This window comes from Lonchura striata, chromosome 28 (genome assembly GCF_046129695.1).
Source record: "Lonchura striata isolate bLonStr1 chromosome 28, bLonStr1.mat, whole genome shotgun sequence".
Taxonomy (NCBI): Eukaryota; Metazoa; Chordata; class Aves; order Passeriformes; family Estrildidae; genus Lonchura; species Lonchura striata.
In genome coordinates this window covers 3000585-3025211 of record NC_134630.1, presented here as the reverse complement: position 1 = coordinate 3025211, position 24627 = coordinate 3000585, and the positions used below count along the sequence as shown (strand labels likewise).

The following is a 24627-nucleotide window of genomic DNA, read 5'->3' as shown; positions in this document are numbered from 1 at the left end:
CCATAATGAACACGGGGCAGAGCCTCAGGCAGGGAGGGGAAGGGCTGGATCCCCCCAGTGCTGGCAGGGAGGGATGGTGGGCACGGGGGCACCATTAAAGGTGTACCTTTATTTAGTGTAGAGACACTGAATAGGATGGAAAAGTGTCAAAATAAATGGGGAGGGTTTTGTCCTGTGGGTTTGCAGGCTGTGCTTGGGGGCATCCTTCTCATGCAGCCCCAGGGCAGAGCAAGAGTGGGGCCTCCAGAACCAGGGGGACCAAGAGGAGCTGCCCCACCTCACCCCTGAACCAGCTCAGGTTCCTGGGGCCACCAGCCTGGCAGAACCTTCACAAAGTGGCTCTCCTGGAAAGCAGGGGCTGCCAAGCACCTCCAGTGTCCAGGTGACATTTGGGGTGTCCAGTCCCCAAAGGGGGTTTGGTGCAAGCAGTGAAGCTGAGCAGTGCTGGAGAGGGGAGAAAGGGGCAAGGGCAGCAGTGGGGTCGGTGGGCCCACCCCCCTCTCACCCAGCTGCTCATGCTGTGGTTGTGTGAAATGGTGACGCTTCCCTCTTGGTTTGATTCGTTGGAAGAAAAAGGAGAATGTGGCAAAATTAAGACACGCACAGAGAATGAAGGAAAAAGGTGTCATAGAATCAGAATAGAATTGGTGAGAGTGGAAATCCCTGTAAGATCATCGAGGTCAAGCCCAGCACTGCCAAGGACACCATTTGTCTCTCAGTGCCACATCCACACATCTGCAAAAGGTCACAGAACCCTGGGATATCCTGAGAGGAAGGGACACTCAGAGATCATCAGTGCAGCCCCTGTCCCTGCACAGACACCCCAACAGCCCCACCCTGAGCAGCCCTGAGAGCGCTGTCCAAACGCTCCTTGAAGATCATCTCCCGTCCTTCCAAAATTGCACTTGAGCAATGGGTTTAATCCCAGAGATTGCTGCTCTGGGATAACAGGATCAGGACAAGAAATTATCATGGAGATTGCCTCCTTCCCCGAGACCTGAGCACACAGAGCCAGTCACAGCCCCCTGAGGCTGTGCCCATGTGCCACCAGCCCATGGGGACAGGAGGGAGGGACATCAGCCTTTGGTGTCCTTTATCAGCACAGTGGGTGTGAGGAGCAGGAGATGCTGGGCTGCTGACCCTGCTCCATCAGTGTCACCTCTCTGTGGGATCTGGGGTCCCCATCGCTCTCCTGTCACCCCCTAAACCAAGCAGCAGCCACCTCAAGATGGGCCTTTTGGGGATCTTTAGGCACTGAGGACCTGCAGTGGCACTGAGGTGGAGCACTGCTCAACCTCGACGGCCTGGAGCAGCCACAGATGTCACATCGTCCTCTTCCCTCACCCCACATCCTGCTGGGCTCCCACAGACAGGTTTGGGGTGCCCCGAGGGGCAGACGGGAGTGTGAGAGGGGCTCCCTGGAGGTCAGAAAGGCTGGAACCACCCCTCGGGGTCTGCACCCCAGTTTGTCCCAGTGCTGTGGGAGCCATGGGACAAAGCCCCCCCATGATGGAGGTGTCAGTGCCACTCCTTGCACCTCCCCAGGGGTGGCTGGAGGGGCTGGCTCTGCTCTTGGTACCCCCAATATCCTCTTGCCAGGCTCAAAAACACCCCACAGCTCCCCAACCGAGCATCTCTGCCACTTAATTAGGTTAATGACTGTGCTTCATTAAGGAAAGGTGGCTGAGGAGTTTGCGGTGGCGTTTCCAGGCAGCCTGGCAGATTTGGGGCACGGCTGGGGACAGGGAGTGGGAAAGGGGAAGCAAAGAAAAGGGAAAGCAGTAGCGAAGTGCTAATCCCTGGAAAGGAGGGCAGAAAGGAGGGCAGCCAGGGCACGGCGCCGCGGGGTTAATCCTCCTCGGCAAAGATTGTGCCGGGGCCACCCTAATCTGCGGGGGCCACCCTAATCTGTGCTCCCAGACCAGAGGGTGGGACAGGGACAGGGACAGGGACAGGGACAAGGACAGGGATAGGGACAGGGACAGGGATAGGGACAGGGACAGGGACAGGGACAGGGATAGGGACAGGGACAGGGGACAGGGACAGGGACAGGGACAGGGACAGGGACAGGGACAGGGACAAGGACAGGGATAGGGACAGGGACAGGGATAGGGACAGGGACAGGGACAGGGACAGGGGACAGGGACAGGGACAGGGACAGGGACAGGGATAGGGACAGGGACAGGGGACAGGGACAGGGACAGGGACAGGGACAGGGACAGGGACAGGGACAGGGACAGGGATAGGGACAGGGACAGGGGACAGGGACAGGGATAGGGACAGGGGACAGGGACAGGGACAGGGACAGGGACAGGGACAGGGACAGGGAACAGGGGACAGGGACAGGGAACAGGGGACAGGGGACAGGGACAGGGAACAGGGGACAGGGACAGGGACAGGGACGGGGACCAGGCCCTACATGTGGCACCGAACGTCCCCTGTCCTACAGGACCCCTCCAAGCCGGGGGCCTGGGGGTAATTTGTGCCACTGGATGAGACCTCACACCAGGAGCAGAGGGAATGGGGCATCCCACCTGTGTCATCCCACGAGTTGGCAATGTCTCTGCCAGCACCTCCTTGCTCCTGCCCTGCCCTGGGGGTGTCTGTGCATTATCCCGGGGTGCTCACCACCCCCTCCACCCGTGCCTGCACCGTCAGGCGCACAGGGAGGGTTGAGCCAGTGGGAGCAGAGGCTCTGCAGAACTGGCTTCTCTCACAGACCTCTCCCTCTGCCTCAGTTTCCCTGTTCTGATGGAGAGTGAGGCTCGTTTATCCCGGCTTTGCGCAGGGCAGGATCCCCAGGTTGCACGGTAGGTGGAAGAGATCCAGAGGGTTTCCTGGAGGGACTGGGGCCTTGTTACAGTGAGCTCATGGGCACTCTATTTCCCCTTCCCCGGGACCCTGTGGCTCTGATCAGATAACCCTGGACCCTCCTTCCTGCCCTGACAGGGCTGGTGGAGAGCCAGGGAAGCCCACCCTGTCCAAAGCCTGGATAAACCCCTGACATTTCCTGTTCGTCCTCTGCATCGCTCTCCCCATGGACATCACAGAATAAAGAGAGCTGCACCAACATATTTTGGGGTAAGAGCCTCTTTTGGGAATCTTTGCCATCTCCTGATATTCCTCCCCTCACAGCCTCAGACCTCTGGGCTAGCCTGATATTCAGGGGGCTGTGCAAGGGGGGGAACGTCAGGGCCTCCCCAGCCCCACGGGCTTGGGGAGCAGTGCCCAGTCTCAGCTCCAGGACAGGTGATCTGGGGGGCCGGGTAGGACCTTGCCCCGCTGACTCGGCTCTCTCCCTGTCACAGGCACAAGGCAGAACAGCAGTGAGCCCCTAGACCATGCCCCACACCATGACATGGTGGCTCCCGGTGCTGGCCCTGCACGTGGTCCTGCTGTCCCCGCGGGCGGGCGCCTGCCCCGCGCGCTGCGAGTGCGCCCCGCAGCTGCGCTCGGTGCTGTGCCACCGCAAGCGCCTCACCGCCATCCCCGAGGGCATCCCCACCGAGACCCGCGTCCTGGAGCTCAACAAGAACCGCATCCGCTGCCTCAACCCCGGCGACCTGGCGCCGTACCCGCTGCTGGAGGAGCTGGATTTCAGCGAGAACATCATCTCCAATGTGGAGCCCGGCGCCTTCAGCAACCTGTTCAACCTGCAGACCCTGCGGCTGCGGGGGAACCAGCTCAAGCTCATCCCCCCGGGGGTCTTCACCAAGCTGACCAATCTGACCCTGCTGGACATCAGCGAGAACAAGCTGGTCATCCTGCTGGACTACATGTTCCAGGACCTGCGCAACCTGAAGAGCCTGGAGGTGGGTGACAACGACCTGGTGTACATCTCCCAGCGCGCCTTCTCGGGGCTGCTGGGCCTGGAGCAGCTGACCATTGAGAAGTGCAACCTGACCTCCATCTCGGCCGAGTCGCTGTCCTACCTCCAGAACCTGGAGGTGCTGCGGCTCCGGCACCTCAGCATCTCTGCACTGGAGGACCAGAACTTCAAGAAGCTCTACAATCTCCTGCAGCTGGAGATCGACAACTGGCCACTGCTGGAGGAGGTGTCCCCCACCAGCTTCCAGGGCCTGAACCTCACCTCGCTTTCCATCACCTACACCAACATCACAGCCGTGCCCGCCGCTGCCTTGAGGAACTTGGTGTACCTGCGGTACCTCAACCTGTCCTACAACCCCATTAGCACTGTGCTGAAAGGCTCCTTTAAAGACCTCATCCGGCTCCAGGAGCTCCACATCGTGGGCGCTCTCCTGGTGTCCGTGGAGCCGCAGGCTTTCTCCGGCCTGAGACAGATCCGGCTGCTCAACCTCTCCAGCAACTTCCTGTCCACGCTGGAGGAGAGCACCTTCCACTCGGTCAACACGCTGGAGACGCTGCGGGTGGACAGGAACCCCCTGGCCTGCGACTGCCGGCTCCTCTGGATCCTGCAGCGGCGGAAGACGCTCAACTTCGACGGGCAGCAGCCCATGTGCTCCTCGCCGCCCGAAATCCAGGGCAACGCCCTGCGCGACTTCCCGGACTCGGTGCTCTTCGAGTACTTCACCTGCCAGAAGCCCAAGATCCGCGATCGGAAGCTGCAGCACGTGACGGCGCGGGAGGGGCAGTCCGTGTCCTTCCTGTGCCGGGCCGATGGAGAGCCCGACCCCTCCATCGCCTGGGTGTCCCCCCAGCACCGCATGATCACCACCCGCAGCACGGGGCGGGCCACGGTGCTGCCTGGGGGCACCCTGGAGATCCGCTTCGCCCAGGTGCAGGACAGCGGCACCTACATCTGCATCGCCAGCAACGCCGGTGGCAACGACACCTACTTCGCCACGCTGACGGTCAAGGGGCGCCCGGCCGACGGCGCCCACCACGCCAACCGGACTTTGTACCTCAGCGACTTCAATGACACCTTCCACAACAACACCCAGGTCTTCTTGAAGTTCACCTTGGACCTCAAGACCATCCTGGTCTCCACGGCCATGGGCTGCATCACTTTCCTGGGCGTGGTGCTCTTCTGCTTCCTCCTGCTCTTCGTCTGGAGCCGCGGCCGGGGGCAGCACAAGAACAACTTCTCCGTGGAATATTCCTTCCGCAAGGTGGACGGTCCCACCACCACCACCGGCCAAGGAGGGGCCAGGAAGTTCAACATGAAGATGATCTGAGCCTCTCCCAGAGGAGAACCATTTTCTGCAGCCCTGGGCACGGGGAGCGGGGCTGGGAGGGCTGTGGGAGCACCGGCCGTGTCCCGGAGCTGGCAGAGTGACTTTGCCATGCTGGGACATGGCTGGAGACAGAGGTGCCACAGCCAGCATGGTCAGAAGCGTGGGGACCTCAGGGTCAGGGAGGGATGACCCCGATGTCTCAGCCCTGTGGAGAGCCCTCAGGGCTCAGGGGCTGTCCCAGGGGCTCCTGATGTAGCGAGGTTTTTGCTACCAACTATGCATTTCTTGAGCCAAAAGATCAACAGTGTTTGGGCCTGGGAGAAAAATGCTTCCTGTTTTCCCACCATCCTTTCCCTTTTTTTGTAAGGGACTCTTCAGAAAATTTTCCTGGTAGTTGTTTGTGGTTCTTTTCTTGTTGTTGGTAGGGGTTTTCGTTCAATTTTCTTTTTTTTAATGAATTTCCAAGAGAAATGTCTTCCGGGTGATGCGGGACTGGGGAGGTTGTGCCAGGCTGGGGGGAACCCCAGCCCCTTGGCAAAGACAGACCCCCCCCACTCCCGGGCACAAATGTGCCTTGAGAGCTTTTCATCCGTGGATTTAAGATCCAGCATCTGTCAATGTGGGTGCCTGGGGACACTTCTGCACAAGCAATAACAGTCCTCCAGGGCCAGGCTCTGAGGAGGTGTCAGCAAGAAAAAAAAAGGGGGGAAAAAAGGCAAAATGAGGCCAAGATCATTAAAATCAGGAAGAGCAACCCCAGGGCAATGCAAGGTCCCCCCTGTCTCTGCATCCACCCGATGGGGGGGGTTGGGATTCCTATGGGTTCAAAAGGACTTTTGGGTTAATTTTCTTGGAGTTGCAAAGTCAGAATCTGCAGGAGAGCAGGACCTGGTTCAACCTGTACAGGGAGGCCCTACAGCCCAGGAAAGAAGAGGAGAGAAAAGCTGGGAAGAAGCAATCCAGGAGAATGTCCTGGCTGACACCTCCATCCCAGATCCTGCACCCTCCGGCACTGAGGACCACGAGTCCATGTCCCTGGGGCTGCTCCTGCTGCCTCAGGAGTGGTTCCTGCCTTCCCATCCCACCCCTTCCCAGCCTTGCCCTGGCTTGGCCTCAGGGCGTGGATTTTTGTGTGTGGGAGAAGGAATGAAGCTGGAATGGAAGAGCCTGGATGTGACCTGGAGGATCCAGGGAATTCATTGCTTCCTCCTCCTCTTCCTCCTCCCATGTGCACCCTGGGGTTGCTGCAGGTGCCACCTCTGTCCCTATTCCTGCAGGGATATTCCCCAGCTGGATGTCCCTTCTCCAGCCAGTGATGGTCAGGCTGGGAGCTGGAGGGGGCAGCTGCCCATTCCCTGATGGGCATCCTGGGGTGGCACCGGAGCATCCGAGGGGTTGGGAGCTTTGTGGGGCACAAGTGGCTGCTCAGAACATCCCCCTAACCCTGTTCTGCTGCCACGGGGTGACCCCCATCCATCATCCATCCATCATCCATCCATCCATCATCCATCCATCCATCCATCCCTCCATCCATCCCTCCATCCATCCGTCCGTCCATCCATCCGTCCGTCTGTCCGTCCATCCATCCATCCATCCATCCATCCATCCATCATCCATCCATCCATCCATCCATCCATCCATCCATCCATCATCCATCCATCCATCCATCCATCCCTCCATCCATCTGTCCTTCCATCCATCCGTCTGTCCATCCATCCATCCATCCATCCCTCCATCCATCATCCACCCATCATCCGTCCATCCATCATCCATCCATCCATCCATCATCCATCCATCCCTGAGCTCCATCCATCCATCCATCCATCCATCCATCCATCCATCCATCCATCCCTGAGCTACATCCATCCATCCATCCATCCATCCATCCATCCCTCCATCCATCCATCCATCCATCCATCCATCCCTCCATCCATCCATCCATCCATCCATCCATCCACCCATCCCTCCATCCATCCCTCCATCCATCCATCCATCCATCCATCCATCCATCCATCATCCATCCATCATCCATCCATCCATCCATCCATCCATCCATCCATCCCTCCATCCATCCATCCATCCATCCATCCATCCATCCATCCATCCCTCCATCCATCCATCCATCCATCCATCCCTGAGCTACATCCATCCATCCATCCACCCATCCCTCCATCCATCCATCCATCCATCCATCCATCCATCCATCCATCCATCCCTCCATCCATCCATCCATCATCCATCCATCCATCATCCCTGCCGTGGCCCCAGCTGTCCCCGTGGCCCTGCATGCCTGGTGCCCCTCGCCCCCAGCCGTGCATGCCGTGTCCTACCAGGGTCCTGTTTGGTGTCTGGCGTTTTTTTAACCTTGGGAAGGGGGTGGGAGTGGGGTGGGAGTGGGTCGGGCATGGACCCTCACAGTGGGAGCCAAGGGCAGTGCAGACCTGGCACAGTTTTCTATGTAACAAGCATGTGAGATGTATTTGTGAGCAAAACAAAAACAAAAAAAAAAAAGGAAAAAAGGAAGTTCTGTGGCTCATTTGGGTTTTTATCCCCCTTCTCTTCCCCATATGCCTCAATAAGAAAAGGCAAAATCAGTGGGCAAAGCCTGAGCAGGAGCTGGAAAGGGCAGGAGCCCCCTAATTCACACCTTGGAGCTCTCCAGACCTGCTGCAAGCTGGGAAGCTCCTGGAATTCCAGCAGACCTTTCCCCCTTCCCGGAGCTCTGCTGGGATTTGCAGCCCCTGAGTCCATCCCCACCATCAGTCCCACAAACCCCACATAAACAATTTGAAACCACCTCCTCAAGGGTACCAAAGTCCATATTAATAACTAATAAATGATTAATGCACGTGTGCTAACAAACTGCTGCTGCTATTAATCAATTATTAATTATTAATTCGGTGTTTAGAAGGGTGTGCTGAAAGTGGAGGGTGCAAAGGCAGAACCTCGAGTTGTGCTGGCAGGAAAATTGGGATTTGGCGGGGTTAAAAGGAATCACATCCACCCCAGAGTGCACAGATGTGCACAGGCACACACAGGCAGCCAAATTTTTGGATGGTGCTGGAAAATTGGGCATATGCCAGGGGAAACTGAGGCACGGTGTGGGCACTGCAGTGGGGCTGTGGGGCAGGAGCCAGTGAGGAGGGGGAGGGAGGGGGTTTCTCCTCCACAGAGTGACCCTTCCAGTGCCCTGCCCATCCTCCCAGCCCCAGGGCACAGCCTGGCCCCCCAAAAGCCACCCCTGCCCTTGGCACGGCTGCCACCGCTGTCCCCACCACGGGCTCAGCCAGCCCGGGGTGCCCTTGGCCAAAGAGAAAGAGGAGCTGGAAAAAAAGTTGTGAAAACGGTGCCTTGGAGCATCCAGGGCTTCCAAGAGATTACAGAAAGTCCCGAACTCAAACTGTTCCCATGGACCAGATCACCCATTGCAACTGCAGGAACTACCAAAAAAAGCAGATTTTTTTTGGTCCCTCTATATATTAGCACAATTGTGCTTGGAGACTCCAAACAGGAGTACATCCGCACTGAAACACAGATATTTTAAACCATTCCATCCATTGTTTTTTGGGGTAAAAACATCATTATTTTAACCTGCTACCCTTCGGAGATGCCACATCCCCGTGAGCTGCACCTGCCATGGGGTAGGGTTATGTTCGCACCAGTTTTATGTTTGAGGGGGACACGTGTCCTCCCCAAAGGGGTCACTGCCCCTCCCCAAATCCCCCCGTGTCCCTTTGCAGGCTCAGTGCCCGCCCTGTCCCCTGCCAGCCCCAGTCCCGGCTCTCGCAGAACCGGGCTGGCACTGGGAGCAAAGCAATGCCTCCATCTGCTGGGGAAAGGAGCCCTGGGCCGCTCCAGCCCGGGATCCCATCCCTCACACACCCTGGGGCCGGGGAGGCTCCCGGCTCCCTGCCCATCACACGAGGAGCGGCGGCCTTGGCTGCCAAAACCCCCGCGAGGCTGCAGCCCCCACGGGCCGGGCGAGAGCTGCCGCGGGCGGAGGGAGGAAATTGGGGTTTTGCTCTCATTTCCTGCTTCAAGATGCGTTTCGTGGCTCAGGGTCGAGGTTACACGTCCTGCCCGTGCCCGGGGTGTGGGGGCACCGTGGGAGCCGGGGCTGGACCCCCTGCTCCTTTTGGGGGTGAGCTGCAGGATGGAGATGCTGAGAGAGCGCCCGGGTGGGTTCAGTGGACCAGGGATCAGCCCAGCCCACCCTGAGCTGAGCTCGGAGCGTCCCCACAGCCCCACGGGCTGCTGAGTGATGTCATGGAAAAAAAAAAAAAAAAAAAAAAAAAAAGAAAAAACCCAAACAGAAAAAAAAACTCAGAAAAAAAAAATAAATAAAGGCAATTAGAAAACTGCCAGAAAATTTTCCAGTGGCTGCGTTTAAAGATCCTATCTCCCACTGGGAAGAAAATCCAATTTCCTTACAAACTAAAGAGGCTGGAGCTAAGAAAAGCTTCCCTGCATCAGTCCCCCAAAATCCAGTGGGGAAAGGGCTCAGCAGCTCCTGGACCAGTCTGCAAATGCTGTCAGTGCCATCAGGACCATGTCCTGCAGCTGATTTATCCACCTGGAACAGGCAGCAGAACCCACCAGAGGACTCAGGGATGCTCCATTAAATCCGCATTTTACACAGTCCTGCAGAGGTTGGCAACAGGAAACGGGTGTCCTTGTTAAGGGCTTGGGTGGCTTTTCAACTTGGCATTTTCTCCTTGGTTGGAATAAGACAAATGAGGAATTTCACAGCCAAAAGGTAGTTCCTGGCTGTCCCTCTTTCCCTGCCCACTTCTGTCCAGCTTGGCAGGGTCACAGGCATAGCAGGAATTCTAGAATTTTATTCCTACCATTTTCTGGTGCTTCTTAAAGGTAATTTTATTTATTAGGGAAAAAACAGTGATGCTTCTAACAAATTTTTTTGTGAGGGTGGGGAAGGCCTGGCACAGGGTGCCCAGAGCAGCTGTGGCTGCCCCTGGATCCCTGGCAGTGCCCAAGGCCAGGCTGGACAGGGCTGGGAGCAGCCTGGGATGGTGGAAGGTGTCCCTGCCATGGCAGGGGTGGCACTGGATGGGCTTTGAGGTCCCTCCCAACCCAAACCAGTCTGGGTTGCTGGTGCAATGTGGGGTGGACGTTGTCCCCTCCCAGAGCCCTGCTCCTCCTCCCTGAGCTGGATCCAAGCGTGACTCAGCCCCACGGAGTTTTTTATCAGCTCTCACACACGGCCTCAGCACCCAGAAACGGCCCCAGCCCCAGCCAACAGCCACAACCCCCCTGGGAAATACAGAAATAAATACACGGGGAGGGAGCTGTGGGCTCCCGGCACCCCCCAAATCCCACCCCGGCCCCCAAAGCCCTGCTGAGGTGTCTGGATCCGGGGTCCTGCTGTTCTGGGGCTCAAGCAGTGACATTTTCCACTTTCCTCGTGGAAACCCACATTTCCCACGTTTCTCATCCCAACCTCGCTGCCCCCCAGGAGAAATCCTGCAGCTGCCTTCCCACAGCACCCACAGTGGCACCACTGATAACTCAAAAGAGTGACTAGAAGGGAGGAAATATTGAAATATTTCGGGTTTAGAGTGTTTAAAAAGTGACTTCATGACACCAATGGGACGATATTTTCCAGCTGAGTTGGGTCACTTGGTGCACTTTGAGCATCTGGGAGACAAAAATAAAGGTGTTTTCCAAGGGCTGGGCTCCTCTTGTGCAATGGCTGCAGGAAACCCCAGCAAAAAGACAGATCACAGATAAGGAATATTCTGAGTTGGAAGAGAAGCACAGGGATCATCAATTCCAACTCTAACAGGAACTGAACCCACAACCTTGGTCCGTGGAAGAAAACGAAAATATTCCTCCTTGCCAACCCACCCAGAGCAATAACCTGGAGGAAGGGGAATTAATTCTATGACTTGAGGGGGGTTTGGGGGGAAATCCCCTCCTCAGAGCAGCTGCCACCCTTAAAGCCATCCTTGGAGCCATCCAGGAAGGAGGAGCAGCTTGAGGGACACAGGTGGCACTGATGGTGACACGGTGACCATGGCCAGGGCCGCAGCGATGCCAGGGGGCTCCGGGGGCTTCTGGGGAGCGAGGCCAAACCCCAGCTGAGCCAAACCCCAACTGAGCCAAACCCTGACTAAACCAAACCCCGGCTGAGCCAAACCCCAGCTGAGCCAAACCCTGACTAAACCAAACCCCAACTGAGCCAAACCCGGCTGAGCCAAACCCCAGCTTCCTTCAGCCACCCGAGCAGGTGTTGAAAGCACATCCTGCCCTGCCGAGCGCGGGGCGAGCCCCGAGCGCGCCATGGGCAGCGCCAGGAGGGGCTGGGATGGGCAGCGGGAGCTGCTGCGGCTCCGGGATGTGGAGCTGGAGCCCCGTGGGACCCCCTCGCTGCCAGGGACACCGCACAGGTACCGGGGGGCTCTGCAAAGGGGCTCAGCACGGCTGCTGCCCCAACCCAGCGCTTCGTGGGGTCCCGGGGGCACTGGGGATGGAGTGGGGGCGCCGGCTGGGGTTGCTCAGCTGAACTTTGGACGCTCCGGCAGAACGGGGAGGTTTAGACAAAGCCACCGTGGTTTCGGTATCGCTGGTGGCACCAAAGCCGGAGCCCAGCGCCAGGACAGGGAAGTGAAACCAGCGGCTCCATCCCAGTGGCCTCCTCCTTCGGGCTCCCTCTGCTCCCTCCCTGTGCCCAGACCCCTGTCCTGTCCTCCAGATTTGGCTGGGGGTGTCAAAGGCTTCTCCTGCTCTTGTCCCACACCTCTGCCAGCGTTGTGGCCTCCCTGGGGTCACCCAGCGAGGACACATCGGGCCCTGGGCACACACGGGTGTGTCCCGTGCAGGTGGAAACCAGTGCGTCTGGAGCCCTCGGGCCAGCTCCCACCCCCAGGATTTCCCAGCGCGGCAACTGGAGTCACTGGGCCACCAAACTCCCCGTGTTTCTCCCCAAAACCACCCCGCCAAGGCTCCCCAGGCCGCTGCTTCCCCTTTTCTCCGCATTCTTCCTCCGAGCCGGCACCGGAGGCAGCGGGAGCCGCGGGGGTGACGCTGCCCCCGGCTCCGTGCAGGGCCCCCGGACTGGGCACTGCCATGCCCGACACGCCGGGGGGCTGCCCCCCTCGGCCCCCCGGCTCAGCCCTCATCTACAGCAACGTGGGTGAGTGACCTCCGGACCCCGCTGTGCCCCTGCCTGCCGAGGTGTCACCTCGGCCAGTGGCACTGCTGTCCCTGTCCTCCCCCGGTGTCACCCCTCTGGCTGGTGTTGGGTGTGGCTTTGGGGCTGGAAATATGTAGGAGGCAAAGAATAACGTGGTGTACTCCCATCCCATCCCATCCCATCCCATCCCATCCCATCCCATCCCATCCCATCCCATCCCATCCCATCCCGTCCCGCTCGTCTCCTCTGTCCTGTCTGTCCTGTCACGTCTGTCCCTCCCTCCCCAGGAGAGCTGCGGGCCCACCTCGTTCCCCGCAAGGCCAGCCGAGGGGAAGGTGCCGGGAGACCCCTCCCCCAGCCCGGGCCGGACCCCCTGCCTCCCCCGCTGCCCAAAAAGCAGCTCCAGCGAGCCGAGTCCCTCCCGGAGCCGGGACCGTCCCAGCGCTGCCATGAGGACCCTGAGGCACGGGCTGGCAGCATCCTCTACAGCATCCCCCCGGCCCAGCTGCAGCCCGGGGAGGGGGCTCCCCCGCGGGACAGACCCTCCTGGGCACCCAAGAAGCCCCTGACCAAGTCCCAAAGCCTGGGGGAGCCGCTGGCCCGAAGCAGCCCCCAGAGAGCCCCCCCAGCCAGCCTGAAGGAGCTGACATTTGGGACAGCAGACGGGGAGCTGGGGCAGCTCCTGGAGGGCCCGGCTGGGGTCTGTGGGGTGGTTTTGGGGTGCCAGGAGGCCTCCCTGGCCCGGCTCTCGGCTCTCATGCAGGAAAAGCTGGTGGGGCCCGAGGAGAGGCAGCAGCTGCTGGAGGCAGAGCTGGTGGGGAAGCGCTGGGCAGCGCTCAGTGTCCTGAACCCCCAGCCCTGCTGCCAGAGCGGGGACGCCTGGTACTTCAGGGTGGGCTTCACCTTCGAGCACAGCCAGCTGCAGTTTGCAGCCAAGGTAAGGGGGGAATCGGGGTGAGAGGCCTGGGTGGAGCAGAGGGAGCCAGGAGACCCAGGAGCGTTGGCTTTTCCACGGAACACGACACTGGGGCCACTTCCCCTTCCTGCAGCCACTTCTGCATTTGCTGGATGACACGGTGCTGGCAGGGCATGGGTGATGAGGGTGACAGTTCCCCTGGGGTCAAGGGACACGTCAAAATCGGCCCTTCTGGGGGACATGTCCTGCCGACTCAGCCAGAGGGGCCAGCACGTGCAAAGGAGAGGCTGGAGCAGAGCTGGCTGCCCAGGAGAGCCCAGCCCATCTGGGGGCTGCCCCACCCCTCATGTCCCAGCTCTTGCTCAAAGCCATCCTGGCTCCACTCCGGGGTTCAGAGGGTGCAGGGGGACCCCAGCGCCATGTGTGGGTCACAGCAGGGCTGGTGGCCCTGAGCTGGCAGGGTGGCCCAGCGCAGATCAAGGCTCTGTCCTTGCACAGCTGGCCCTGTCCTGTGTGTCCCTGCAGGTCCCCAAGCCGTGCTGCTCCAGCCTGGGGGTGCAGAGCTCCCTGGGGACACACTGCAGCATCCAGCGCCTGCTCGGCCGCTTCACCGACCACCTCCCTCGGGAGCTGGTGCTCCCAGGAATCCCTGGAACACAGAGGCAGGGCCCTTCCAGAGAGGAAGCAGCCTATTCTGCCCCCCAGCCCGTCCTGCAGGTGCTCCTTTGTGCCGAGGTTCCTCAGCAGACCCTGGCAGATTTTGTGAAGGGCTCCCACACTCTGCACAGGACCAGCCCTGGGCACTACGAGCGCCTGAGCTGCCTCCTCCTCCTGCAGCTCTGCATGGGGCTGGAGCACCTCCGGGGACAGAACGTGGCCCAGGGGGACCTGTGCCCCGAGAACCTGCTGCTGGTGCAGTGCCCATGTCCCCCCCAGAGCCAGAAGGAGCCGCTGGGACTGTCCCTCCCACGGCTGCTCATCAGCAGCTTCTTCAAGGTGCAAGAGAAGCAAAGACCCTGTTCCAGCAGCCAGGAGCAGGACTGGAGCCAGGCTCTCTCTGCACCCTCCCCTCCAGCAGCAGCTGAGCTGAACGTGTGCAGGCTGATCTATCAGATCTTGCACGTGGACATCTCCCTGGAGAACATTTTGGGCTTCAGAAGCAAAAGGGTTCCCGAAATCCCCTCGCTGTCCATCTACTCGGCGGGACTGAAGCGCTTGGCCACGCTGCTCCTGCACAGGGAGCCTCAGCAGAGGGTGTCCATCCAGCAGGCCAGGGGCATCCTGCAGGTGCTGCTCTGGGGGCCACGCCAGGAGCTCTTTGCCAGGAGCAGGAAGAGCCTCAAGCTGCTCCAGAGCTGGCTGCAGGTCAAGAGGGCTCTGCTGCTCCTGAGGTTTGCAGAGAACTCAGCTGGGGCCAGGGTCAGCCCCAGCCTGGAGGAGTGGCTGTGCTGCCTATACTTCCAGGGGGTCACTGAACACACGCTTTACCAGGTCACCGAGGTTCTCTATGCTCCCTAAACCAAGCCCCAGTACAGCCTACCCAAAGGTCTCCTCAAAGCCAAGAGCTCACAAGGGCCTGGCCAAACCTGTCCCTGCCCATGGCAGGGGAGTTGTAACGAAATTATTTTTAGGGTCCTTTCATAGAATCATTCCGTGATTCTATGAAATCCACGAGTTCCTAAGAAATCCCAGCAGGTCTTTGCTGGGAAAGCTCTACAAACCTAAACCCACTCCCCCCTTAGGCCATGGATGATGACGTGTGTAAAACCACTAAGTGTGGGTTTATACCCTCAGAAAATTTTTGCTTGATACTCTAAGTCTGGTTTATCAGAACTGGAGAAAGGCAGCTGGATGGGAACCCCAGGCACCAATTTAGTGGCTGATAATCCCAAGTTTATGGGGTTCAGAATTTGAACAAAACCTCCTCAGAGCGTTTTTGCAGCCACCAGGTTTTTGCTGTTTTAAATAATACTCTAAACCACCCATCACAGCAGAGGAGAAACAACAGCTCCTTCAGCCTGTGCTTCCCAGAGACAATTTGTGGCACAGTCACTAATAAATACGACATTTTAAAGGGAAAAATACAGCTTCAATAAAACCTGGAGCTGAGCCTCTCAAACCCTGGTCCTTTATGTGCTTCTCTGCCAGCATTACACAGTGCAGGGATGGCTCCAGAGGGGAACACAAAGCCAAACTGCCCTTCCTGGTGGTGATTACCCAGGACAGCCTCCATGGGCTCTGGTGAACAGCTCAGGTGAGTTCATGGGCACCAAGGCAGGGCTGTGGCATCTGCTCCTTGCTGTGAAACACCTTGCAGCACATGGGACCTGGACTCAGTCCCCAAATCCACACGGATGTCGAGGGAGCAGCATGGTGAAGGTCATTTCAATTATTCCTCAGCAATTACTAATCCACTCACAGCCACCCAGGCTGGGTATCAGGAGAAATTCCTTCACTGAAAGAGTGATCAGGCATCAGCACAGGGCAGTGCTGGAGTCACCATCCCTGGAAATGTTCCAGCAGTGTGTGGTGTGGCACTTGGGGACATGGTTTAGTGTGATGGGGTGATGGTTGGACTCGATGGTCTTAGGAGGCTGAACAGTTCCATGATTCAGTGACTCCATCACCTGCCAGCAGCAGGGCTGTGCACACAGTGGGACAGAGCCTCCCCAAGTCTGCTGTGCCCACGGGACAGTCAGCAGAGCCTGGGGCATTGCTGGAGTGGGGAGGATTCCTCCTAGGAGTCCCTGAGCTCCAAGAAACAAAAACAAACCAGAGCTGGGACCCTGCAGGGAGCAGCTCAGTCCCAGCTCCAGGGTTGGTTTGCTCCCACTGGAGCAGCACCCAAATGTCCCAGTGCAGTCTCCCTGCCCAGGCTGGAGCCCATCAACCCTGGCACGGGCACTGCCAGGCACAGAGATGGGGCTCAGATCTCATTGCAGGCGCCCCGGGAGAGCCCAGCCCTGCTGTCCCAGGCTCTCCTGCAGTGTTTGCCGCGGCTCCCAGAGGGCAGTAAAGGCCACGGCACAGCCCCTCATCCCGGGGAGACAAAGCCAAACCCGCTCCCGTGGCTCCTGCCCAGCCCCAGGCCGCCAGCTCCAAGGATCCACAGCCCCCCAGTTCTGGTTTCCAGCGTGGGTGACCCCCTCCCCTTCTGCAAGGAGCATCCAAAGTCACCAAAACATCCCTTGGAGGCAGGACCAGGCACATTGCACACTCCTGTCCCTGTGGAGAGCAGAACGTGGCACAGGTACCACATCACAGAGGAGAACAGGGATTTTTCCAGATAACCAGAGCAGAAGTTCTGCCCTGCGCCAGCCTGTTGAGCAAAACAAGGACACCTTCCCTTGGTCATGCCACCACCAAGAAATCCCAGAATATCCTGAGTGGGGAGGGACCCTTAGGGATCATCAGCCCAGCCCCTGTCCCTGCCCAGACCCCCCAACAGCCCCACCCTGAGCAGCCCTGAGAGCGCTGTCCAAACGCTCCTGCAGCTCTGGCAGCCTCGGGGCCGGGACCATTCCCTGGGGAGCCTGGGCAGTGCCAGCACCCTCGGGGGGAAGAACCTTTCCCTGAGCTCCATGCCAAACCTCCCCCAGCTCAGCTTCGTGCAGTTTCCCAGAGCCCTGTCACTGGCCTTCCAAAAAATCCGTCCAGGATGAGCACAAATGTAGGGCCAAGAGAGAATTGGGAAGAGCCAATTAACGAGCCCAGCAAGAGCCCCCAGTTTGCACCACACCACTGCTCACACAGCCCCAGGTTACTCTGTGCTGCATCTCCACGGAGTTCCAGGGGCTCTTTCAGTGTATTCCATGGGATTCTAACACTGCTGAGCCCAGGGATGGGCTGTGGGGGAAACTTTAGGGCCTTACTCATACATTTCACAGCACTCAGAGAACCTGGTGAAATAAACCCATGCCAGGGGTTTCCTGCTCCAAGGTCTTATAGAGGAAAGATTCATCAGCTCCAATAGTGCCAAACAGGCCTGCAAGCACTGAAAAACATGGAAATCATACACCTTAAAGCTCAGCCCCTTTGGAGACTTGCTATAACTTCAGTTCAAGGTTGTTAATTCCAGCATTACAAGGAGCCCCTCTGCCCTTCTGCTCACCATCCTGAACACCAAGGGGTGTCTGTGGAGCCCCAGCACAGCCCCCTCCTCACCCTTCAACCACAAACCCCAAGAAACCTGCCCAGCCTCAATGACATTGAGCTGCAGGAGTGCCACAAACCTTCCCAGCTCACAGCCAGAATTCCTGGAGTCACCTACACACACTGGAAAGGCTGCGCTGTTAGGGAAACACTGAAATTCCAGGTATTTAAGTTGCATATTTGGTATTTAAAGCAGCCATGGGTTGAGCTGATCACATTCCACTTGAGGCTTCCCAACCAAATCACACCCTGGATATCCTACAAAACATTGGCAGAGTAGGCAACCACTGGTCCTAATTAGCACGCCTGCTAATTACTCACTAAAAGTAGACCTTTCCAGGATTGCTGGATTATTCCAAGCCCTGTCAGAGCACACCCACGAGTTCCAGTCAAGCAAAGAACAAGCAAAGCCTTTCCACACCTGCAACTTTTAATGGTTGGGGCAGTTCCAGAGCCACCTCTTCAAGAGTGCAAGTCTTTAAACAGCTTAAAACCAGCAATAAAAAGTAAAATATAAATTTTTATTTAGAATTAAAGCAAATACTTCAGTATCACAAACACAATATTAAACTTCAAGAAATATACTGCTAAATTTGGAGGGAGCATTTATTTTTGCACAACCACAACATGCGCACAAAATCCAGAGAAAGATGTGGAGTCTGAAATTTTCAACATCTCACCACCAAAGCAGCTGGGTCACACAAGGTTTCGTACAGGAGTTAAGATAGACTGGAATAAGATGTTGACAAAATTTCTACAGAATCATCTTTATAGACAACAAGAAAGCTCTAAAGAGGCAAACATTGCAATCTAGTCTTCTTCTGCTGAGTCTCTCTCAAACGTGTAGGCCATGAAGCAAGCATCTGGTCTCTTGGGGACAAGGGGATGCCCTGGTCTCACAATCTCAAAGCCCAAAAAGCTGAAAGTACGGAGCAGTGCAGCTAGAAAATAAAGCAGGAGACAGGTTTCACCCACGGGATACTGAAAAAAAACCTTTAAATTTCCACCAAAAGGTATTTTGTGTCTCTGGAGGCGCAGGGAACACCCACCTCTGTCATCTCTGTTCTTGTGGAAACAGATGAACACATGCTCAACTCGGAGCTGTTCTTCAGCAAACTCGAGAAGAACTGCAAAACTGCAAGAGAAACACCAGGGGCTCAGTGCCTGTGGAACAGGGAATGTCCTGGGATGGGAGGGGGACCACAGGGATCAGCCAGGCCAACCCCTGGCCCTGCACAGGTACCTCAACAACCCCACCCTGAGCATTGTCTGAACAATCCCAGAGTTCTTGCAGCAAGTGCTTCTTCAGAGGGAGTTAGCAAGGTCCTGAGAGCCAATCCACACAGGAACTCCTAGGGGAGGCTGGAGCCTCACACCTCCAGATCCCTGAACCCCAGGCAGAACTCAAGGGCAGACTCCTCAGTGGCACAGAAAAAGCTGAAGGAGCTGCAGTGACGGACTGGAAGCAGCCTGGAAATCCCAGACTCTGGGCTGGTCCTCCCTGAGACCAGGCTCACAAGAGAGCCTCAAGAACTGAAACTAAACATTCAAACTACAAAGAGCAAAGTGTTCTCCCACTGCCCTGAGAGACCTCGTGCTAACCCACAGCCAAGTTTTCCCTGACCCACCTGTCCTTGCTCCCCTCAGGCAGAGCACCACTGGGAATTTCAATGTAGAGGTTGTTGTTGTTCAGCACTGCTCTCCAACTGATGTGTTTGGCATCTGTAAGCCTTGACTGGACATTGAGAATTCTTGTCCTGTTGTTAGGTGTTAGTTCTTCTGTGACATTCAGCCGATTATCCTGCAGCAGGGAGAAGGGCAGAATTATTTTCCTGTTCATTTCCAGAGGAGGGAGTGAGGCAGGGAATGCTGCCAAGCTCACCACGAGCTGTTTGCACCTCGTACTCACCGAATAAAATAAATTAGCTGAAAGATTGTGATCCCTCTGACTATTCCCTCGCCCACCTGGGATCTTCAGGGGTGGGTGAGGGACATCAGGAGCACCACCGAGGCCCCGGACCCAGGTTACTACAGCAATTGAAGGGAACCCTGGAACTGCAAAGGGAGCATGGTTACACAGGCAGGAAGGCTTGGACAAAGCCCTGGGACTCGCAGGATTTAAAGAGTGTTAAAAAAACCAAACCTAGGCCAAAGGACTCCTCCCACTGCAAGAGGGAGGACAAAGGAAGCTCCACACCAGGGACACTGCCCAAGGAGCTGCCACTGCAGTATTTTGAGTGAAAACTCAGGTTGAGTGAGCCAGGTGTGTTTCTGTGCCAGGGCAGGCCTGCTCTGACCTCAGGAGAAGCAGCTTTCTGTAGGAATGTGCTTTTTCCTGCCCTCCTTGCTCTGAGGCAGCACAAACCCCCAGCCCAGCAAGGCAGGGATCACTTTTCCCTGGGGTATTTCCCAGACCTTCCCAGGGAATCATCTCCACCTCCAGTGTGGCCGAGGCCACACCTGAAACTCTGCAAAACCTCCAAAAACACCTCCAAACCTCTTTCCACTGAACTCCTCAGAGCGATTCCACAACGCTCAGCACTCGAGGAGAAAAATCTCGTATTTTTGAAGATTCGAGGAAGATTTTTAAGTTTCTCCCCATCCTTCCCAAGGCTGTTTCACTCCTCCCGAGGCAGAGCAGCGCTGGCCCCTCCCTCTGCACCATCCTTCACCCGCAGGCTCCACTCTTGAGTTGCGTCATCTCAGCAGATGCAGCAATCGAGGCCCTTGGGGGAATTTTCACAATCGTCCTGTCTCCGGGTGCCAGCAGCAGCCACTGCAGCCATTTGCAAATCCGAATAAACAGCTACAAAATAATCCACCATTTTGCACCCGAGTTGCGGGGTTTGGATTGGTTTGGGGTTTTTGTTTGGTTGTTTTTTTGGCAATTTTTTTTAATGATCTTGAAACTTGTGATGAATAATCCTTATTAGAAAGGCTGGGAATGGGCAGAGAGATTAAATATTACGTGCTGGAAAGTAAATTATATTTTAATATGAAGCAAGGGTAACAACTGCGAAGTTTTATTAAAAAATACAAAATCTGCGCTAACTGAATGCATTATTTTAATTAAATGAGTATCCAACCCATTATTTTAAGCTCTTTGAAAGGCATATTTTTCTTTAGTACCAACATTATTTATTTTTATCTGAGAATGACTGTGAACTGTACGTCTTTGATTTCCCTTACAAATAAACCTTAAAAAACCTTTTCCAAAAGTGTGCTGTGGCAATATTCAATAATTTCACCTTTCTTCCCCAAAAAGGTGGTGCAGAAGGAAGGCTTGCAACTATAAATATGTTTTAGCGATATTTACATGCTCTTAGGGAGGAAAAAAAACAATCTTTATCCCGCAGTTAAACAGAAAAACGGTTAAAGAACTCCTTCCACAGTCCACACACGAGGTGGAAAGGGCAGACTGATGTCCCGAGCATCCACTGCTCCACGCCAGCCACCTTAATTCAGGTATTTTCTTTCTTCCTGTGGGGGGTATTTAATCTTTTCGGCTGCGTTTTTAACCAACAGCTCTCGTAACACTCTTACCCTCGATTAGTTTTGCGGAGTATCCACGGTTACGTAAGGGGATAACAGGCTCCAATCCTTCGATATCTTTCCTTAATTGCTGTTTTCCCCTCGGGTCCCCTCCAGCCCTGCCCGGAGCCTCTCCCAGCCCGGGGGTGCCCCTCCCAGGGCCGGGACAGCGCCGGGGCCTCAAAAATCACCTTTTTTTGTGTTTTTTCCACCCTCCCCGACCGCCTTTCCCCGCGCGGCGGGGCCAGGCCGCCCCTCCCCCGCTGGCCACGCAGCGTCCCCCGCCCCTCTCCGGCCACCAGGGAGGCGACAGCGAGGACGAGGAAGAGGAAGGAGGCAGCGAGGGCCCAGCGGTGCGAGGCTGAGGGAGGCCGCGCCGCCTCACCTGCTCTGTCCGGTACTGAGGCTCAGCACAGCGGGCATGATGGTGCTTTTATTCCCCTCTTTCTCTCTAGCGAAGCAGTGGCTGTTGAGTATCCGTTGCAGGGAGGATTTCACCATCCGGCCGCTCTGGTCCGAACCCCGAAACCCTCCGCCGCCTCCGCCCCCCACTCCCCAGGCGCTGCTTACACAAAATGGCACCGCGGCCCCACCGCCTCCTTATATAGCCTTCCTCTGCCACGCCCCCAAAGAGACCACGCCCCTCAGCGCGCGCCACACCCTCGCTGGGGAGACGGCTTCTATTGGGCAGTTTGGGTGTCTATTAGAATATCTCGCTTTCTATTGGCTGAGCGGAGCGCGGAGGGCGGGATATCGGCTAGGGATTGCCGCGCGGGAGGAGCGGGGGAGCGGCGCGTGATTGGCCGCGCGCGGCGCGGGCGGGCGGGGCCTGGCGGGGCAGCGGGCGGCGGGCGCCCCGCGAGCCCTCACTGCCCTCGGAGCCGCCGGTTCGAGTCCCGCGGCCGCGCCCCGCCCGGCTGAGGTAACCGGGGGGGCCGGGGGAGGAGCGCGGTGTGAGGGAGCACAGGGAGGGAGAGACGTGAGGAGTCATGGAAAAACACGGATGGATGCGTAGGGTGCAGCCCTGGGGCTGCAAGCGGCGGAGGGGCGGCCGCAGGACCGCCTGTGGGACGGCATCCCGCCCTCACGGAGCTGGGTGCTGAGGGAAACTTTGAATTAAAAACTAATAATAAACCCACCGCAAGTAGCGGGGAGGTTCCCTGAAAAGTCAGGGTGGGGGTTGTGAGCTGGTTTTGTCGGGGGTCCCCTCTGGCCTCGCTGTGGTTTATGGATTTATAGGGAAATAGGGATGGGGAGGAGTTGGTTTGTGGATTTGGAATGGAATAAGGATGGGAAAGAGCTGGTTAATGGATTTATAAAGGAACAGGGATGGGGAATAGTTAGGTCAAGGATTTATAGGGGAATAGGGATGGGTAACAGTTGGTTTATGGGTTTATAGTGGAAAAGGGATAAGGAATGGATGGTTTATGGATTGACATGGGAATAGGGTGGGGAATGGTTGATTCGTGGATTTCTAGTGAAATAGGGATGAGGACAGATTGGTTCATGGATTTATAGTGAAATAGGGAAGAGGAAGGGTTGGTTTATGGATTTATAAGGCAGTAGGCATGAGGAATGGGGAATTGATTTATTGGGGAATAGGGATGGGGAATGGTTGGATTGTGGATTTATAGGGGAATAGGGATGGGGAATGGTTGGATTGTGGATTTATAGGGGAATAGGGATGGGGAATAGTTGGATTGTGGCTTTATAGGGGAATAGGGATGGGGAATGGTTGGATTGTGGATTTATAGGGGAATAAGGATGGGGAACAGTTGGTTAATGGATCAGTCAGGGACTAGGGATAGGGAATGGTTGACGGTGATGATCTTTTAGGCTAAAAAGGATTTTTTGCTGTGCCTTCATGAAGAAGTGGGTAAAATCTGGTTATTTGCACAGCAGAAGTTGGGCTTATCCCTGTAAACCCATGCCCTCTGCTTTCCATCTCCTGCCAGGGGCTTGAAAATCCGAGGCTTGGGGATGTGGTTGGGTCTTTCTGCAGTCTCACGACAAGAACAGTCTGGAGGAAAGGATGGGAATTTGGAAACAGGACATCCCCACTGCTCTTCTGGATGGGACTGATGGAAACAGAGCTTCATGCCTTGGGGGTGAGGGTCAGTCTTCAAAATCCATCTTAAAGTAGAAAATGTGCACAAAAATAGGTCGTCATTCCCTTGGGTTTGGGAACTAAATCTTTGGTTGAGCTATTTCTGATGGTTTCAGCCTGAAAATCGAGGCAGAGGCACATCCAGGGCACATCCTGAGCTATGGATTTTATCCTGTATGGAAAGAGAGCTCAAAATAATGGTGCAAGTGATGGTGTTTGCAGGCAGGGATGCCTTGTAAGTTAAATGGGGAAAGGTGTTTCTAGAACAAAATAAAACTACTAAAGAGACATTGTAATGGTTTAAAAAATCATAGTTTTCCATTAAAAGAACTTGTAGATGGCTGCATTTCTTTTTTTCTTCATCAACTCGTGCCATAACACACCTGTTTTATTGCCTGCAGCTACCAGAGCTGCATTTGGTTACTTCTGAGGGACTTTTATTACTACCTTATTTTTATTTGCTTGAAAATATCCTCATCCAGGAGCTCTGAGCACAATGGATTGATCAGCTCCTCTTTGCAGAGGGGTCATTGTCTAAAATCTCCACCCACCTTTTGTGTCCCAAAACTGCTGGGATAACCCAGGATGGAACAAAATGTCAAATAATAAAGTGCCAAAATAAAAGAGTGTTTGCTCTCCTGCAGCTCAGAGGAGAAGGCTGGCCCGGCCAGCAGCCAGGGAAAAAATCTGGGAGTCCTGGAAAGTAAAAGGGATGAGAAGAAAGTCCTTTTCCTGCTGCAGGCATCTGCCCTTAGCTCCCAGAACACGACATAAACGGAGCTTGTGCTCACCTCACCCTCGAGGGTGATGATTTATGGAGGGGAAGCTCTTCTGTTTAATGCATTGCCCAGAGTCCAGCCTGAAACAATGGGATAGCTGCAATTCCGGAATATCCGGACCACACAGAACACAGCCGAGGGGATTTAGCAATTCCTGGTTTATGTGTTGTGTCAGGAAGGTTTTCCTGCTGGGCGCTGAAGGTGTCAGGGGGTGGAAGGGCCACATTAGCATTTGGTGACAGATTTCATTATTTCCAATAATGGCATTTATTATTCTTGTAATAATCCTGTAGTAACTCCTTATAACGGCTCTGTGTGAGTGGAATCAGCACTGCAGCTGTTTCCTCTTCCCTAAGAACTGGGAACAGCTTTGCCCTTCGAATCCCTGTCACCTCCATGGTCCATCACTCCATTTCACAGCTGAGTGCCTGGAGAGCTCCAGGAGCTCTGCAAAAGCCCAGCCAACCTGTGCTGGGTTTGTGTTAAACACCACGGGGGATTAGTTCCAGCTGCAGTTTTGCTGAGATAGCCCAACTTCCACTTTAGCACGGACACTGATTCAGAAATCCTCACACAGAAGCCTCTGACTCACAATTTCGGGATTAGGCTGAGGGATGTTGCCATCCCCAGCTGGTTTTTGCCATGACTGCCCCTCCTGTGGCAGGATAACTCTGCAGCAGTGTTGTTGCTCCAGCTGCATTCCCAGTTTGGCATCGCAGTCCCTGGAATTACCTAATTCAGGGGGCACTGAACCCTGACAGTTTGAGCAGCCCAGCACAGCAGCTTTCAATACACAGGGAGGATTCACAGAATCCCAGAATATCCTGAGCTGG

At 56.1% G+C, this 24627-nt stretch overlaps 3 protein-coding genes across 6 annotated transcripts in view; 2 read left to right on the top strand and 1 right to left on the bottom strand.

The window, feature by feature from the left end:
* The window catches only part of LINGO3 (leucine rich repeat and Ig domain containing 3), a 29694-nt gene extending 22015 nt beyond the window's left edge, over positions 1-7679 (top strand). For 3 of the 4 annotated variants that reach the window (XM_021528262.3, XM_021528263.3, XM_077788786.1), the window contains one exon: positions 3309-7679. In XM_021528262.3, the coding sequence (XP_021383937.1) occupies positions 3342-5156 (1815 nt within the window). In that variant the 5' untranslated portion in view covers positions 3309-3341 and the 3' untranslated portion in view covers positions 5157-7679. Of the gene's footprint in view, positions 1-2949; positions 3155-3308 lie in introns of those variants that run through there. The other variant, XR_004149286.2, reaches the window with a different exon arrangement.
* A 10107-nt stretch (positions 7680-17786) lies between these two features.
* OAZ1 (ornithine decarboxylase antizyme 1) lies at positions 17787-21492 on the bottom strand. Its single transcript, XM_021528261.2, is given in 6 exon segments — positions 17787-18318; positions 18427-18512; positions 19006-19178; positions 19287-19373; positions 19375-19432; positions 21294-21492. Coding segments are annotated over 6 exon segments (651 nt in total). The 5' UTR covers positions 21410-21492; the 3' UTR covers positions 17787-18187.
* Positions 21493-22904: 1412 nt separating this feature from the next.
* The window catches only part of JSRP1 (junctional sarcoplasmic reticulum protein 1), a 33983-nt gene continuing 32260 nt past the window's right edge, over positions 22905-24627 (top strand). Inside the window, exon 1 of the mRNA XM_077788725.1 lies at positions 22905-23016. Coding sequence (XP_077644851.1) covers positions 23006-23016 — 11 coding nt within the window. The 5' untranslated portion in view covers positions 22905-23005. The remainder of the gene's footprint in view (positions 23017-24627) is intronic.